The 17,500-nt window shown below is 41.1% G+C and overlaps 1 protein-coding gene across 2 annotated transcripts in view; it reads right to left on the bottom strand.

Moving 5' to 3' along the window:
• Window positions 1-17,500, bottom strand: part of CAMK2D (calcium/calmodulin dependent protein kinase II delta) — a 115,150-nt gene that overhangs the window by 36,532 nt on the left and 61,118 nt on the right. For both annotated transcript variants that reach the window (XM_029964058.1, XM_029964059.1), the window contains exons 3-6: window positions 15,703-15,757; window positions 10,465-10,530; window positions 7,852-7,924; window positions 2,278-2,380 (exon numbers count right to left, since the gene is read on the bottom strand). In XM_029964058.1, the coding sequence (XP_029819918.1) occupies window positions 2,278-2,380; window positions 7,852-7,924; window positions 10,465-10,530; window positions 15,703-15,757 (297 nt within the window). The remainder of the gene's footprint in view (window positions 1-2,277; window positions 2,381-7,851; window positions 7,925-10,464; window positions 10,531-15,702; window positions 15,758-17,500) is intronic.

Genomic DNA, 17,500 nt, shown 5'->3' with positions numbered 1-17,500 from the left:
TTAACAGGCTGCACCACTTCAGTGAGTGTCTGCTCTTTCCAGCATCTTTGCCTAAAATAAATACTTGGGAATAACTTGAAAGGTGAGAATTTGGTGGCTTTCATGAAGGACCACACTGGAATCCACTAAACTCATGAGAGACAGTGATAACATGCAGAGTGCACAGCTACAGGAAAAAGAAGCCTTTGCCCTGCAGTTGGCAATTATTTTGGAGTGGGAGGAGGAAATGAAGGAACACATTCTGTATATTCTACTGAGAAAAGAGCTAAAATATGGTCATGAAAAATCAGCTTGTTGTTTGCAGTCTCCTGATATGAGAGCTATGAATTGTTAAGGAGTACTATCATACAGGAAACACATCCTAAGCTCCTTGGAGAAGCTGAAATATAGATGTTCTAAGTAGCTTTAAATAGAGTGCTGTTTCATATCCCTTTTGGGTGTAGTGCTCTATATTAATATTTTTGCTCATTTTAAAGGGGAAATAATGTTGCCTTGACTTTAAAACTTACCACAGCTCACTGAACACTACTAAAAATAAAATCACTTGAAAATAAACTTTAAAGCAGAAATAAATACAGGACTTAGCTAAACTTATCTCTTGATGAAGATACAGAATGGATCTAAACAGAAATAACTGGTGTGGTTTTACTACATAAAATCATAGAATGGTTTTGGTTGGAAGGGACCTTGAAGACTCATATCATTTTTTGATTTAAATATGTGTCCAGAGGCACAGGACAAAGTCCTTGCTTTGGTGAGTTCATCTGCCTCACACCTTCCCAGTACATCAAACACCTCCTAAGAGGGTGGGAGGTTTCACCAAACCCTGTAACACTTTCTACAAATAGGCAAAGAACAGGCTTGTTTTGCAAACATGCAAACCAGGAAAGAATCCCGTTGTATCCAAACACACAGAGCTGGAGCCAGTTTCCTGCTGAGGCACAGCCATGGCCCAAGCAGAAAAGGGACTATCACACCAAGGGACTACACCCAGAAAAAGAGAAAAGGAAAAATAAAAGGAAAAACAAAGTAAAACACACTGATGCAGAGCTGCAGTTAGACTCAGAGCATGCCATGAATCACTAAGTGCTGCAGAATCCAGGGGAAAGCAGGAAAATCTTCTGAAAGCCAGAAAAAGTTCAAAATATCAAGTGCACTGGAGTTCATGTTCTGCCCTGTTAATGCAGTCCTAGAGTTGAAGGAAGGCACTGCGACCACTAAGGAAAGATTTTGCAGAGGAAGTTGTAAAAAAGGTACAGAACAAGTACCACCTTTTTTTTTTAAAAAAAACAGAGCCACTTTAGATTACTTTCTTCTTATTAGTTGGTTGACTCTTCCTTACATATATATTTTGAAGACATTCTGTTTCTTTCTACCAAGTCCAATCTGCTGATTTTGTCTTGAGGTGCTTCCTGTTTACCTGCTGTGTCTGTCATTATAACAAACCACTTGTGTTTTGTCTTGTCTCCATTCCCCTCCTTTTGTACTGGTCTGTTTGCTGATGTGCAAGAGCAATCTCCTCTGTCTTTTGGGGATTACAGAAATCCATTTATATAAAGGCTGGGATTTAAAACAACAGGCTGGCTTATAAAGCTGCCAACATATGTCCAACGGTGCTGCCTGGCCATCTACATGGAGTTACAGCCTCGCCTGCAAACACTCAACATCCCAACTCCCTGCCTGCACAGAAACCTTTGTGCTTCCATTCCAACCTTTCACAGCGAGCTCACAAGCACTTGGTTCCATTTCAAACTGCACTTTCTAGCTGCTCGAAGGTAGCTGCTATAAATATTTTATTCTGTATTTTTTCCCCACCTGGGATTTACAATAGATTCTATCCTGTGCTCGACACCTGTTCGGAAGGTGGTATGTGAGACACATGCATCATGTCTGTACGTGTCCTGTTGTTTAAAATGACCAGCATTCAGTATTTTCCAATATTTTCCTTTGGGCAGTTGTTAACTGTAACAAGCACTCTGTAATTAGTATCTGTCTACAGCCTCAGGTACTCAACCCCCTTATTTTTTCCCTTCAAGTCACATTTCAAAGCGCTTCAGAATGAAATTTTCAGGTCTCTCCAGCTGGCAGAGAATGTTTTGATGACTGGGCAGGTACACTCAGCAGTATTAACCTACTGTCTTATTCATCTGAGCACCTGCTGAGAAGCCACCCATCTCCCTCCCAGGCTCTACACCCATGTTTTACAACCAGGTGAGAGCTGGGAGGTTTAATGGTTACACTGAACAAATGGTGAGAAAAAAAATAATATCTACTTACCAAACCAAGCTTGCTGCTCTCCCTGGACTTCTATAGCCAATCCAAAGTCTGCCAGTTTTACTGCTGCTCCCTTTGATTTGCTAGCTAGAAGTAAGTTCTCAGGCTTTATTCAGAGAGAGAAAAAAATTGAGATGAGAAGATAAGTAAGTACATTTTAGACAGGTTTTTTTTTTGTTTTTTTTTTTTTTAAGTTACAGTAGTCTGGAAAAGATCAAATACTTAGAAAAGTGAAAAAGAGGGAAAAAAAACCCCTGAGTTTTCTCCATGAAATTGCAAAAATTGCACTTCCCATTCCTACTTGGAAGGAGCCAGCAGGCCTGTAAAGAGCCCTCATGAGCCCATGACAGTAAGTCTAAGGACAGCGTGGAGAGGAGTCGGCCACGGTGGGAGTATGGAACTGTGACACCCATTCCTGTGACAGGACAATCCAGAGATTCCCTACCAGAAAAATGTGGCAGAACCTCGCCCAAAGACATGGATTCTTTGATGATCAGCCTAACCTATGCAGTTTTGCAGGATTTTAGGCATTTCTGTCAAACAGAAAGGTTTTGCACGCCAGCTTAGCACTCCCAGCCCTACGATTATATTTATATTTAGAGGGCAGGTGTATTGACATCGCAAATCCTTCAGCAAAACCAGCACACCCACATTTGTGCCTGCAGAGAACCTTTAGAAATAACAGTGGAAGTCAGTGAAAGTCCCCACTTGGTTTTTTTTTTTAGGGTACGTTGGTCACGTCTGAACTCAAGTGCACCAGTACACTCACACTGTTAAAGGAAACATAAAATCCAAGAACACAACAATGGTGTTCCTAACACTGTTCATAATGTATCCTTTAATCCTCAGTTAGCAAATACATCAAATGCAAATTGTCCAAACACAACTTCACTGTATGAACGTTTACTTTTAAAAAAACAAATAACTCACTGTAGAACTCCACAGATTATTTCAGAGAACTGTGACCTTTAGTATAGTATTTTCTTGCCATTTCTTTCTTTCATATCTTCGTGATTTTTTAAAAAAGGTTTTGTTCTACATTTACAGAACAACAAAACCTCACTTTCAAGGCTATGGCTGTGACTCTTCAGAAGTAATTTTTGAAGTGGTCTATGACAAGGGCCTTCACTATATCCAGCCTGGCACTGGGGACCCACTCCTGCAAACGCTTAAATATGTATTCCAGGGTAAATCCAGCAGCAATCATATCGTTTCCAAGGGACTATTTATGTGATTACAGTTAATCCCATGCAGGTACTGAGTTTGGAAACAATTAAGATCATAAGCTTCTTTCAGTAAGGGCTATCTTTAATACATGTCAGGTATCCAGCAATATATACTTGAGCCTAATTAAGACCTCAGCCACTGTGTTACTTGTATTAATCAACAACACAACTGGCCCTGACAAACTCTTTAGCCTAAAGGTCTTTCTTACCCTCTCATCAAACTCTTTAGCCTAAAGGTCTTTCTTACCCTCTCATCAAATTGTAAAGGCACTTTTTTTCAGCAATTTACAAACACCATTCCTTCACTTACTCCTTTGTTGCTCTGTCAGAGAACAGACAACGTCAAAAACCTTTCATCACTAGTTATGTGATGATCTTCTACTGCCATATATTTAAAAAACGGAGAGATTAAGGTAATACAATCTTTATATTCACTTACATTATCAATAATCACCTCACCTACATTATATAGCACACTGAGTGCATAGCTAAGGACTCTTCTCTAGGTTCATCAACACTGATTTAAGCAATGTCACACTCCTTGCCATTTAATGACACTAATTTCAACGTACAGTCACAGAGATCTGGTAAGATTCCTCTCAGAGTGAGAGAAGTTCAGAGCAATTAATTCCTGGAACTCTGTTCTTATATAAACCTCTTAAAGCAATGGATGATCCTATTTGGCTGTGACCTTCAGGCAAGCCAGCAGCAGTGAAAAGCCTCACCCTCTCGGATGGAACACGAGCACTACCCCACCGAGCACATAACGCTTCCCAAAAAGGGATTTCCTTCAAAACAGGAGTTCTGTGCTTTCTGCTGCTGCTGGGGGTTTCTATTTCCCCTTGGGATGTTTTTTTTAATTCCCTTCTGTGTCTTTGCTTTGCCAATCACAGTGCTCTGCAGAAACACCACTGTCAGATGTATGTTCCACCAGAATTCCTGATTTACGCCCATGCCAAAGACAAGAGCCCTTTGGACAACACCGAGTGGGACCGTGCACTTAACCAACATGCAGCTGTTCATTTGAGGCTGACGAGAGGCACGCTGCCTAATTATCATGCATTAACTTGGAATGGCTGCAATTACTTGGAAAACATTAACAGCCCGGCGTGGGCCACGCAGGACTCGCACTCTGGATTCAATGGTGTCACCTCGTGCTCCCAGGGGATGGGCTGCAGCCAAGCATGAAGAATGGCAGTGTTAACTGCTAAAATTACTTACAAATAAATTAACCTGATTTATGCCGTGTTTTTCCAAAGGTCTTTAATCCTTAAGACATCAAGTACTTATGGCTCTGTGTGTTTGTCCTTGAATGTAACCAGAGCAGCCGCTTTTTGGGGGAGGGCAAGAGGGCTGTAATCACAGAGTCTCACGAAAGCAGTGAAGCTGCTGCCTGAAAAGAACTGGAATTCCTACCTGGAAGCATACTTTTTACTGGCTGTTAAAGACAGGTTGTTTTTTTTCTGGATCTAGGCTCCGTCACCATTCTGACTTACACCACTGATTGCAAACAGAGCAGCAACGAGCATTTCTGCAGCTCATAAGGGGCTGCAAAAGCTCCTCTCCACTTGCTACTAAACTACGATAGAAGTCAAATAAAAGGAGATAATCCAAAATCTCATCTCGTTGCCCTCCACACCCCCAAATATGCCATCAAATTGTGGACTGAGTTATTGGAAAAAAAAAATCCATCGAATTTTGCGGTTTGAGGATCCATGCCAGCCCACAACCACCTTCTACACGTCTTGCAGTTCTGGTCTTGGGCCTTGGCATCTTCTCTTCGGCACGCGGAGTTCTGCTGGGATTTCACCACAGTCTGTCATTTCAGTCTTTGGGTTTTTTGGCTTTTGCCACAAAGTAGTAACTGAAGAAGGATGGTTTTCTTCTTCCTCAAGTTTTCACTTTCAGAAATGAAACCGGGCACCACAGCTTGGCAGAAACACTTTTTCTCACTGTTTTTTCAGTTCATCCTGGATTTGACAGAATAAAAAATCCACACATGGTCTGGAGCAGGGAACAGCTGGATTTCATGCATTTCCAAAGAAAAAGTTGTTTTGTGTGAATGTATGAAAAGTACTAGAAAACGTTCCTTATTCTGTCAGCTTGCATGGCTACAATCCTGCTTTTTAAATTCCTTCTGATGCTGGAAGCATAGTACTGCCTGTATGGTGAGGACAGGAATCACTGGAGCAGCTGGACAAATTTGAAATCCTTTCATTTAAAGGGAGCATAACCCTTTATGTTCCCGTAGGACAACAGCAGAGACTTTATACATTCAGATAATAAGGGTTGTTTATTTGGGAGTGAGGGATGGCAAGGAAGACGACGGCTTTCTGATTCCAACATTATTACTAATGATAACCACTAGAAAACTCCTCTCCTAGGAGGAAATCCCTGCTCCCTATAACTCATTCAAGAAAGGAAAACAAGAGCCCAAGAAGCTGTGCCAGAAGGGATTAGTGTGTTCTGCTGCCTTAGCCCACGCGCCACATTTTCTCTGCCTTCTGATAGTTCAGACAGTGCACTTCTGTTTGATTCCAAAATAAACAATCTTCTTTCCCTTGAGCATTGTGAAGCCCAAGTACCCAACTTAAGCCCTTTCCCTTATCCCCAAGGAGAGCTTACTACCAGCTCTGGGACAGCCTTGTCTCTCTGAGTCTCACAGTAAAAGAAAATGATCTCAACTTGCTTTTTTCCATGCCAGCACGGTTTAAATGCAGAGAGCATTCCTGCAGCAGATGTCCCCAGCCATCTGGGCAAGTACACGAATAAAAAAGAGGGAATGCTCTTCTCAACACAAGAGTTCCCTTTCTGAAGTTTCTATCCCAACGCTAAAGTTTGTCTGGAAGGAGCTGGACTCCTCGGGTGACTGTGGTGAGAACACTGCAGAAACTCCCGCGCTCTAAAGACGTTCTGTAGCCCAGCCACCATCTGGAGGAGAGAGAGGTCCTTGTGCCAGTGGTCCCAGAGCAGCCGGCCTTCCATCACTAAGATGCGTGACACGCAAAGGCTACTGTGCTTCCCAGAAGCACTCCAAGTTATGCTGATGAGAGATGGAGAACTCCCGCCATGCCCTGCCCCACAAGCTCTGGATGGCACAAAGGAAGACCGTGTGTTCACCGAATACACCCAACGCTTGCCAAGCACCTCCTGCTCTCCCTGGCGCTGCCAAGAGGTGCCGTACAGGCACACTTCCTCCGGTGAGCGCGCACGGGAAGCCGAGTTAGAGACAAACCAACCAAAGGGCAAAAGGAAGAAGAGGGAAGCGTCTGCGCTCCGGCTGCTGGAGGCCCTGTCGGGAAGGGACGCTGCTCCGGGGCGGGCGGCGGGGCAGCAGCACTCACCTTGAGGTCGCGATGGACCACGCCCAGCTGATGGCAGTGCAGCACGGCCTCCAGGATCTGCTGAATGCAATGACTGCATGCAAACGCCAGGGGCGCCCGTTAGTTCCCAGTGCGCGCCCGCCGCCCGCACGGACACGAGGGCGGTGCCAGGGCGAGGCCGGGCGTGGCCGGGTGTGGCCGTGCTCCCTGCCCCACACCGCCCGGCCCCGCCGGCCCCGCCCAGAGCACGACGGCCTCAGGCTCCACGTGAGGGGTGGCAGCGAGGAGACACCGGCCTTGGAGACACCGGCCTTGGGTCTGGTTTTAATTCGATACAGATTTTTAATTTACTACCGATTTGTAGTTTAACGACAATTTTTTAGAGGGAAAAAATTTTGCCACTAATTCATTGACAAGGTCGTGCTTTTTCCTCCTTCCTGACTCATAACGAGAGCCTTGGCAGAGGCGTTAAAAAATTGTAGGAAGGGTTAGAAACTGCAGTGGGCGTTGAGGTAAACCCAAACTCCCCCCCTTCAAGGCAGGTGTTTGAGGTCAATGATTAACTTGTCGCCGTCCAATTTAGGCAGCAATTAGCGTCACTCGCCTGAGGGCTCGTCATGCCCTGTTGTTCTGCTACTGCACCCCAGGGCCTCAGCACAGCGGTGGCGTTTACATCTGCAAGCTGACATACATCACAGCCAAGGTTCACCTCCGTGTGCCCACACAGCCACACATGGACAGCCCCAACACAGCACCGGACACGGCGGACAGCACGGGGGAAATCCAGCGCCTTGGAACGACACGGGTTTTTTTTTTTGGGCAACCATTCCCCCTTTTGCCATGATGTATATTAGGCCTGTAGACTTGCAAACTGGAGAGAGGCGTCATGCAGTATTTGTTGGACCGGTTGTTCGGAGGGTGAGAAGGGTAGGCAAGGGAATATCGCAGACAACCCACCCTCTGCCCCTGCCCAGCGGAAAGAAAACCCCAAAATTCTTATATCCAATTGATGGGCACCAGATACTGACCTTCAGGTCTCTGTGAACTATGCCATTTAGATGACAATGATTAACACTTTCTAGAATCTGCTGTATACAATGACTGCAAAGATACAAGGGCAGAATGGAAGGGAGAACATTTTAAAGGCACATAATCACATTAAATACAAACTAAAATAAAACAAAATAAAAAAAGGTAAAGAACAAAAACAATTTTACACCTCTTGACAAGTCTTGATTGCACTTTGAACTGGATATTTCCAGCTCCAACACATCGAAAAAACAAAGCCAAACAAAAAACCAAAACCAAACCAAAAAAGACATTTAACATGGAACATATGACACCTACGAGACAGAATCATTAGACTGTATTTTCATTCAGCAGTATGGAAGCTTTTTCCAGTTTCCAAAAACTGCTACAGGCAAAATAAAGTGGAGGCAATAAAACAATTAGTGGCATGTTTTGGTTTTCTTAATTTTTTTTTGTGGTGAAGTTAATACTACAACAAGTGCTGAAACAAGAAAATGCTCAGAAATGAGATGATGTACAAATGAAACAAATGGAACAAAAAAAGTCAAAAGCTAAGGAAAAGCAAAACATTTTCCATTTTGAATAGAATGGTTTCTTTAAAACTATTAGTAGAATAAAGCCAAGTCATTCAAAAAGGTGGCATGCATTTTCATTTAAAATAGTGTCAAGCTTTAGTTCAGTTAGGAGTCACTTGTGAAATGAAAATCCACATTAAGAATTTAGACAAATGTTTTCATTTGGTGCTTTCAATAATTTAACTAGCACCTATTTTTCCATGCCCAGGTTTGCAAGTTTTGGCCAGCCTACGGTGCCAAAAAGCACAACTAAAATATTCATCTCTGTGAGCACTGGAACTTTTGCATATGGTTTTTTTTTTGGCACCACAAGAGCTTATAATTTTTTTTTTTTTAAGATATCCTTGTGGCACAAGTGAGTGATGATAAGTAATCCATAACAGTCAAGAGCTGAGGATTTGATACTGCTCATCCAAAACGTTTTGACCATGGAATTCAGAAGGAATGGTCATAAATCAGTAACTGGAGCCCAAGCCTGAAAACCCTTCCTTAGGCAAGTAGTTCCCAACTCACTGACCTGGGCTGTTTGTGTGAGTACTGACTACTGGTGTGAGGAAGGGCTTGCAGGAGCAGACCAGTGTTACATCCTAGGATAGGACATTCACTACTTCTATAGGGTTACACACATACATACACACTACAGATACATATATATATATATATACATACAAACATATATATATATAAATATATAAAATACAGAGATGCATCATAACTAGATATTTCACTTATTTGGTCAAGTTTTAACTGCATATATAAAATTCACATACATATATATATCCTATATATATATATATATGCACAGCCCCTTCCAATATGTCATAATTCTACAACAGAAAAAATCATCATTGCAATTTTTCCTTTTTAATCCCAAGTACCTTAAAATCACACAAGGACACCACAGACTGGCCTTTGGCATCAATATTAGAATTTTTGCTTGAATCATAGCAGGAAAAAATAATTTGAAATTTTTTTTAACATAGCTCCTCTCCTTCGACCCCACCTAAACCACTAATTCTGTCTTCTGTTCTACAGCTATGTGTTGTTCTACTTTTAAATGCTTAAAGCAATGATGTTTCTACCATTCTTACAGATGTAGTGAGGGCAAAACCAGGGAAAGCTTCCTAATGTTCAGAATAACTTCTTGTCTGCTCATCATTATCCTACCACTGTTGTCAGGAACACTTAATCCTTTCCTGTCATCTGCCAAATAATTCCCAATGTAAAGGCATCGTTTAAAATTATGTGAGCTAAATAAGTATCAGTGGTGGGGTGTGACTAAAACCACATGAAAACGTGAGGATTGTTTAAATTTACTTTGAGATTAGTTTCTGTGAAGAGTGTAGTGGTAGAACCTATATTGAAGTAATTGACCACAACGTGGAAGATTCATAATTACATGGGAATATTTAAGATTTACTCTTATATGAGGGTAAACAGACTCTGAGATGGAAATGTTAGCATGGAAATTATGATAATTGTCAACTTATTCTTCAAGTTTTTCAACAAGCACTTGCAGAAAATTGCTAGAGATTTCATATTTGAGCTCAGACTATGAGATGCACAGTATAATTGCTTATTGATGAAACACAACAAAAATGTTTAAGTAGGAAAAGGAAATCAGTGCTTCTGGACTGGGAACAAAAAATGATATTTAATGTAAAATTCTTGTATTTCGAACTTGGATCAGCAAATGTAAGAATCCATGGGTGAGATAACTGAACTGGTATGCCCAGTTTGCAGAGGAGAAAAGAGGGTAATGTTTTAACAACTTCACCAGTTTCCAAAGATTTTAACAAACTGAGGTGCAATTTTGGCTTTTTCAGATCAGCAGACATCAAGACTTCACGTGAGTTTTCCATCCCATAGTCGTGAGCTCAAAATGCCAAACTGTGCCCTTCCAAGTCTAGGAGAACTCCAGGGGAAATCCTAGAGTCTCACAGACTGTGCTAGGGAAACTGATGCCAAACACCAGGAGATATTTAAGGAACTATCCGAGAACTATCAAAGGCAACATAAGAAAAACAAATGACTTACCTGGCATCTGCTTCACTATAATATTCTCTTGCAACTATATCTTCGAACAATTCACCTCCAGTGACTCTGTTACAAAAAGCAAGATGGGAAAAAGGAGATTTCACGAGTGAAAATCAACTTGACAGGGAGAAGTCAGAGAGGAATAACCAAAATATCTGCACAGAAATGCAAGAGGTGCAGGAACTCAGAGGTGTACTCAGGTGCCAGAAGGGCCATCTTTTTGTGCTTTGACTAGAAAGAGGATTGCTGAGTTGGAGGGTAAGTATCAGTAGAAGCAGAGTTCCTTAAACAATTTAATGGCAGAATTTTTTCCTAGAAAATATTCAGTTATCTTTGTCCAGAAAGTAGGAATAGTTTAGTCAAAGTGCCACTTAAAATAACTTAAGAGGCATTAATAGTATGAGGGAAGAGCTGTATGATCCAGAGGATCACTAACAGAAGCAACTGTGCATCGTTGCATACTCAGGATTTCATTGTACAACCAGTGCTTTAATGGTAGGAAGTGGTTAAAAGGAAATAAAACTGTGTTGTTATAGAAAATAAATACTGAAGACGAGCATAAACCAGGCTCATCATAGAGGAGAGTTGTAAGGGACGATTCTGGTACAATAATACATAAATGTGCAACATCTATGAGTAAAAATAAGGTTAAAATCAGGAGAAGTTTTCTATCAGTCATAAAGCTGGTGTAATTAAACAGGTTTTAGTGCTCTATTTTTAAGATGAAGACCGATGAACTTTTAAATAAAATCATAACACTTGTCTGCCTGTGTGGACAAGAGTGGACTCATGGAACAGGAAGACCCCTCCTGTGACATTTCTCTTCCATGGAATATGCTGGCATACTTTCACAGTCAAACGCAATTCTTCATATATATCAGTGCTGTAATGAGCAGTTGAAAATAGATGTAAACCTTGACAATTCCCACAGCCTGGAGTACCCACATGCCCAGGGTAACCAGAGCACCTAAACACAGCCTCACCACACTGGGTGCCCAAACTCGTGCAATTCCTGCTTTCCAAAACCTTCATCTACTGAACCAAAATAATTCCTAGGTGAGATCTATGTTTGTATTTCATTACTGGTTAGGAATGCAGATATTAGCACATTATATTCTCAATACATTCCCAAAAGTAAAAGATTGAGTGGGCTACAAGATACTTTAAGATGTTTAAAAATCTATGCTACAATGAACACAATTACTACTGAACACAATTAAATTTAATAGTATTAGAAAGTTAAAAGTGAGCATGCTTGGAACCTTCACAACTGTAACATTCATTTGCAAACTGCTGTACTAACACTTGGAGGAGGATCCCAGCTTTCAGTCACGTTAGATGATGACAGAAAGGACCTGCTCAACCAACAGCATCGCTCCTTTCTTTGAGAAGGCCAGTTCAAAAACTTTATTTCCATGTTTTCAGTTACATGTGGGTTATACCATCCTTTTTCTGACTTTACACCCTACTGACTCCAAAGGTAGAGACTTTGAGGTACCAGAACACTATTTAGTACAAAAGCCTGCAGTAAAATCTGGAGGAGGTAAAATACCTTGTTGCCTAATTTGTATTCTCTTTCTTTTTGTCTTCTACCTTCCAGAAACTGGTTTTGGTTGCTGTAACACAAAATGTTTGATTGATGCATATTTTGACAGTCTCTCATATCTCCTTTTTGCATATATATTTGTCTGCCACGGTTCTGGTAAAGAGGAATAATTCTCAATTCTCGATGAATGAAAAAAAACAAAGCATCCTTTGATCTTACTCTTTCCTAAAACACTTATTTTTGATCCAAGGCAAAAGAGAAAACAAAAAGCTTTAGTCATCAAAGTGCCTTTCAGTGGGAGAGAATCTCAAATTGACGCTTGTTTTTCTGTAGCACGGAGGAAAGAAGGGGATATGAAATCCCACTTGCTGACACTAAACATTTGCTTGGTATTCAGAACCATTGTTAAACGAGCAAAAGATAAAAGCAAGAACAGAGCAGTTGAATTGCACTGTGACAATCAAACAAGCAGTCAACAATTCTCGTGCTCTGTATCCAAAGGATACTTTAGGAATAACTCTCAGAAGAGCTAAATGGCCAGAAGGAGGGAAGGAATAATGGATTGTCACTAATGCACTTTTCCTCCTTGGTTGTTCCTATAATTATTTATTACTAAGCACTTGTTGCTCCAAGAGGTTGTGGAATTTCCATATCTATATTGTTGCCTCCAGTGAGGTTGTATTTCATGACAGGACATTCCTGATATGAGCTCTAGGAACTTTCAGGGTACAAACTAAAAGCCCTTGGTTCTCACAAATTCCAAAGGTTCTTTTGTGATTTTTCTGAAGAGCAGACTTAAGTGGCAACATCTAAACCACGTGGGTTTGTTTAAACAGAAGAGGTACAAGCAACCTGCAGGAACACCAAGGCACCAGGCATGTCTTCTGGAAAAACTGCAGCGTTTCATAGTTACAAATATAAGAGAATAATTAAAAGGAACACACAAATTAGCAAAGACAGCTAAAACAGGCTCTGCTGATGACCACACTGGCATGGTTTCCTCCTAGCTTACGTTTCTGATTTCTTGAATTGCTTTAAGGTGCAAAGAAGCAAACTTACAAAACTATGGTGGCCACAGAATTTTTACATTTACCTGTGGCCTTTCTACTTCTGAAAAAGAGATGTTCGGGCACTTACCCAAGGCAAACACTGTTTTGCAATTAGGCTATTTTTTTGTATTTTTTGTTTATTCTACATGGTCCAGGCCCTCCACTTGGAATCCAAAAGCAACGCCAGGATTCTTAATGTACCAATTGTTGCATTTCATCAAGTGCATTAAAATGTGAGACACTGAACATAGAGGATCTCATTGACTTGCACAAGAGAGTCTTCAAGTGTACAGCTGTTTCCATTCAGATCCAGCAATTAATACTGACAGAATTGATTGGATTTGAACTCATCTAACATCATTAAGGCTGAAGACAGTCTCACTCGTGCTTAGCAACTGAAATGGGCTGACAGACGTAAATCCTGACTGCAGGTGCCTCGACCAGTGAGGGAAGAGGAGCAAAAACTTCATGAAGTCCATCATTAAATCCATGAAGTTCATTGTCCAATGTCCATTTCCCACGTGGATTTTAAGAGAATTCCACCTTCCCACTTGATGCTACAACTGTTCACACAAATGCAGGCCCGGAACAGAACACCTTAAACACTGTTTTTTCTCCAGATAAAAGTACAGCAATCCCTGAGGTACCCAAGTGAAGCAACAGGCCTTTCTTTCAGAGTGCAGACACCTCTGTGGCACTTATCCCAAAGAGATTATAAGAAATTCAAAACAGAAGGTGACAATAACTGGATTTTTTCTCTCCACAGAAAAGGCAGTCTTCTTCTCTACTTTCTTACGTGGGATGCAGTCTAAGAGAAATTTCTAAAGAAACAGTGGCACTGAATCCCACACAGTCTGAAAGAAATCATTAAGAAAATGCCATGGTGGCACGTGTGGGTGGAGTGACAGTGTTACACCACAGCCAGGCTCCTGCTGAATAAAAATTAAAGAAAGAAAAGCAGGTACTGGGCCTTCACGTTCAAAAAGTGCAAAGGGTACCTTTTTATCGTGGTAGCTCTTTTATGTACACTTCAACAAGGCACCAACCCACATATCTGTAACTGCACTAAAAGATCGAGTCTTACTAATAAACAGTATTAGTGAGCATTAAAGCAATGATTTCTTAGTCTGAATGTGAAAAATTAACTGTGAACAGGCATTTTTTGTCATTTGGCAAAAGTTCTTCAGGAATGCAACCTGTTGCTTCTCCAAAGACAACAATCAGTCTGCAATGTTACTGCCTTTACCATTTAGATGTTTTCTTTGTTGTGAAAGAAATAATTTTGCCCATAAAACCACGAACAAAACATAAAGGCTTTATATTCATGTTTGAGCCTGTTCCTATGTTTGTCCTGACAGGGAAACAAAGGAAGTTCCAGGCAGTTCCAGAATGCTTCCTGCAGAATCTAGTTTTCTGCCAAGACAGTATCTTTGGGTTAGGTATTAATTTTTTATTGCAGAATACAGGCTCCTATTTGTTCTGTTACTATCAAGATATAGATACTGGTATCTACCACTGTGAAGTTGTTCAAATGTTCTAGTTCACATGGCAATCACAATCCCCTGAGATAAGTCTGGCACTACACACTAAGTTAAGGCAGACGTGGACTAACTGCAATTGCAGTGGGCCACAGTTTGGAGCAGTACAGCAGTACAGCAAGAAAATTAAAAAGCCACCAGTTTATCAAAGGGATATTGTCCCTAGAACTAAGAATTCTGCATGCACTTCTTAGAAATGTTTGGGACTAAGGAGATTTTTCCAATTCCACATAGAAAGATTTCCTTTGTAGCCCTTAAGGAAAAAAAAAGCACGACAAACTTTGGTGTCAGAGAACAAGTGTGTGTGTTGTGCCCTGGAGCCATTTCCTAGGCAACAGTCACAGCACTTACCTGGGATACACATAAGTCAGATATAAACTCCTGTTAGGATTTGAACCCTGAATGTCTTCACTGCAGACAGACTATGTAGTATTTTGTACTGTAATGTTGTGTATTTCTAGTCTGAAATCTAGTCTCAGAGAAGTCTTTACAGATTTCTCCCAAAACAATTAAGTGAGGAAATAAACCAGAATGTAACCTGAACATGAAAGCACACAATTTCTTGTGGAAGACCCAGGTTCTCACTCAGCCATGCTGAATGCAAATAATTCTGTTTGTATGCTTAGAAATGAGCTATTTCACATTTCTGGGGTAAAAATGTATTTTCATTCTAACCATGGCGGGCCTAAGAGAGCCACCTAAGACAGGTGGGTGTTTTATCTGTTAAATCATATATTGCTCTGGGTTTTTTTAATGTTTCTTTTACAGACAACTGGCTTGCAGTAAATTCTATTTTCTGAGTGGTAGTGTGCTTAGCTTTGGCAGGTATCATGCAACTTTTACTTACATACCTACATTTTACATTAAAATCCACTTCAAGGGTACATTTTTTAATAGTTTGTAATACAGAATCCTTACAGGCACATACAAATGAGTTCTTGCACATGCAAATAACCAAATGTTACTGTCTTTTTAGCTGTTTAGCTATTTGTCCAACTCATTGCACCAGGACCATGCTACTTGAGATGCAAAACTTGTATTTGCATCTCAAAGTTTAAATACCACATCCCCAAACTTGCTAAAAATAGGCAAAACACATACTTACAAGTCAAAGACTAAGTAATGGAATCCTTCTTCTGATATGCTGTCATGGAGCCGCACTGTGGAAAAGGAGGGGAGAAAAGATAAACACCAGTCACCTTTTTCATGTCTTTGATGCCTGTGGTTGATTTTGAGAGGGAAAAGAGGATTATAATTCTGCTACAGCCCCATGTCATGTTTACATACACCTGTGTGCCCAGATCTAAAGTTTTCCCTGAAAACGGCCTAGTCAGCTGCAGGTTTCATTTTTGAATTTTAAGAATTCACATCACATCGTGGTACAACTGGGAATTAAGTCCTGCAGTTTTTCTTAATTACTTTAAATGAAATTGCAATTTCCAAAGCTGATACAGGAAGCTTTGTCAGTAGTTTGATTCAAATAAGTATCACTTATAGAACCAAATAAAAAAATCAGGTTAATCTAAAACTGCTCTGTGTTCAAAACTGATCTGATGAACAAAGTGTAAAAGAAAAGGATTTCCAGATCTCCCCAGATGGTAACTCCATGTATTAATCTTTTTTTTATACAATACATGACATTTTTTTAAAAATATGATCAAATAAACATGACTTTTTAACTTAATAATATTTAGCCCAGGGAAACATCTTGTGTTTACACAATACTGAAGAGAAAACCAGCTCTTGCCTGACTCAGTGCCCAGAGCTCGTGATGATTCAGAGGAGCCAAGTAGGTCTAAATCAGAATTTGTGGTTTTGGCTGGTTCTGTAGTCTAGATTAGTCGATGTTTTTGTGAAGTGCAAGCCACCATCCTTCCCCCCCAAAAAAACCCCACTGCTCACTAACAGTATTCTAGTAACACAGGCAGAATGGAACACGATATCTGATTTCCCATATCAGGTATGGATAGTGAGAACTACCAAATACTTCTGGTGATGCAGAGTATTTGCTCCCCACTGTTTTCAAAGACCTCCAAAGTGGGCAAAACAACCCAGATTTCTGAAAGGGCTTTAGCAAATTGAATCAAAGTGCTGCACCTTAAAATTCAGAAATGAAACTTGGGTTTTAAACCCAGAGAGTCTTAGCTTGAGCTTGAATAACAAAACTAGAGCCAAGAGGATGAGTTCTGTCTTGAATAGGGCCACCTGTTACTGAGCAGCCCAGGATGGCACCGTGTGAAGGGGTTTTCTGAAGCAGAAGGTGCTTTTGCTTTGTCACATCCTTTTCTAGAAGAGGGCTCTTGGTTCAGGGTCCCACAGAACCATGGTTCCATCCCTTCTGACTAAGAAAGGCCTGTGATTTGAGATGGATGATGTTTTTCTCAGCGAGGCTAATTCCCTACCAGCCAAACTCGAGTCTGACACGTCCATGGGGATATCTTCCTCAAGGATCATATTCTGTCTTTCCCTTTCCTCCCAAATGCCTGAATCACAGAAGTGAGATGGAACAAATCCTTCTCTGAATCAAGATCACATGCCCCTGATTGTTTCTGGAAAGGAAAACAGGTTGAGGCAGCCAGGGAAGAGCAAAACTGCCTTTTGGCAAGTGCTTCTGTTGGCTCCTTAGGTCAGTTCAGACACAGGGTTATGCCAGTAAATCTGCAAGGTGAAAATCCCAAATAAGCGAGGGTGGAGGAGAAGAATCCCTGGTGCAGACAAGGCAGAGAAACCAGAGGAAAGGCTGCACAACAGCACAGGGGCAAATCCAGCACATGTAGCAGGCAGGATTCAGGCAGGACAAAGCAAAAGGCAGCAATTACACAGATTATCCATCCAGGATAAGAGCTCCCATCAGGAACTCGCGCTGCCATTCCTATTTCCCCAGAGTCACAAAGCCTTCCTCA

Source organism: Manacus vitellinus, unplaced genomic scaffold (assembly GCF_001715985.3).
Source record: "Manacus vitellinus isolate BGI_N305 unplaced genomic scaffold, ASM171598v3 scaffold_69_pilon, whole genome shotgun sequence".
NCBI lineage: Eukaryota > Metazoa > Chordata > Aves > Passeriformes > Pipridae > Manacus > Manacus vitellinus.
Note: the sequence above shows the minus strand (reverse complement) of the source record. Positions and strands in the feature narration are given on the sequence as shown.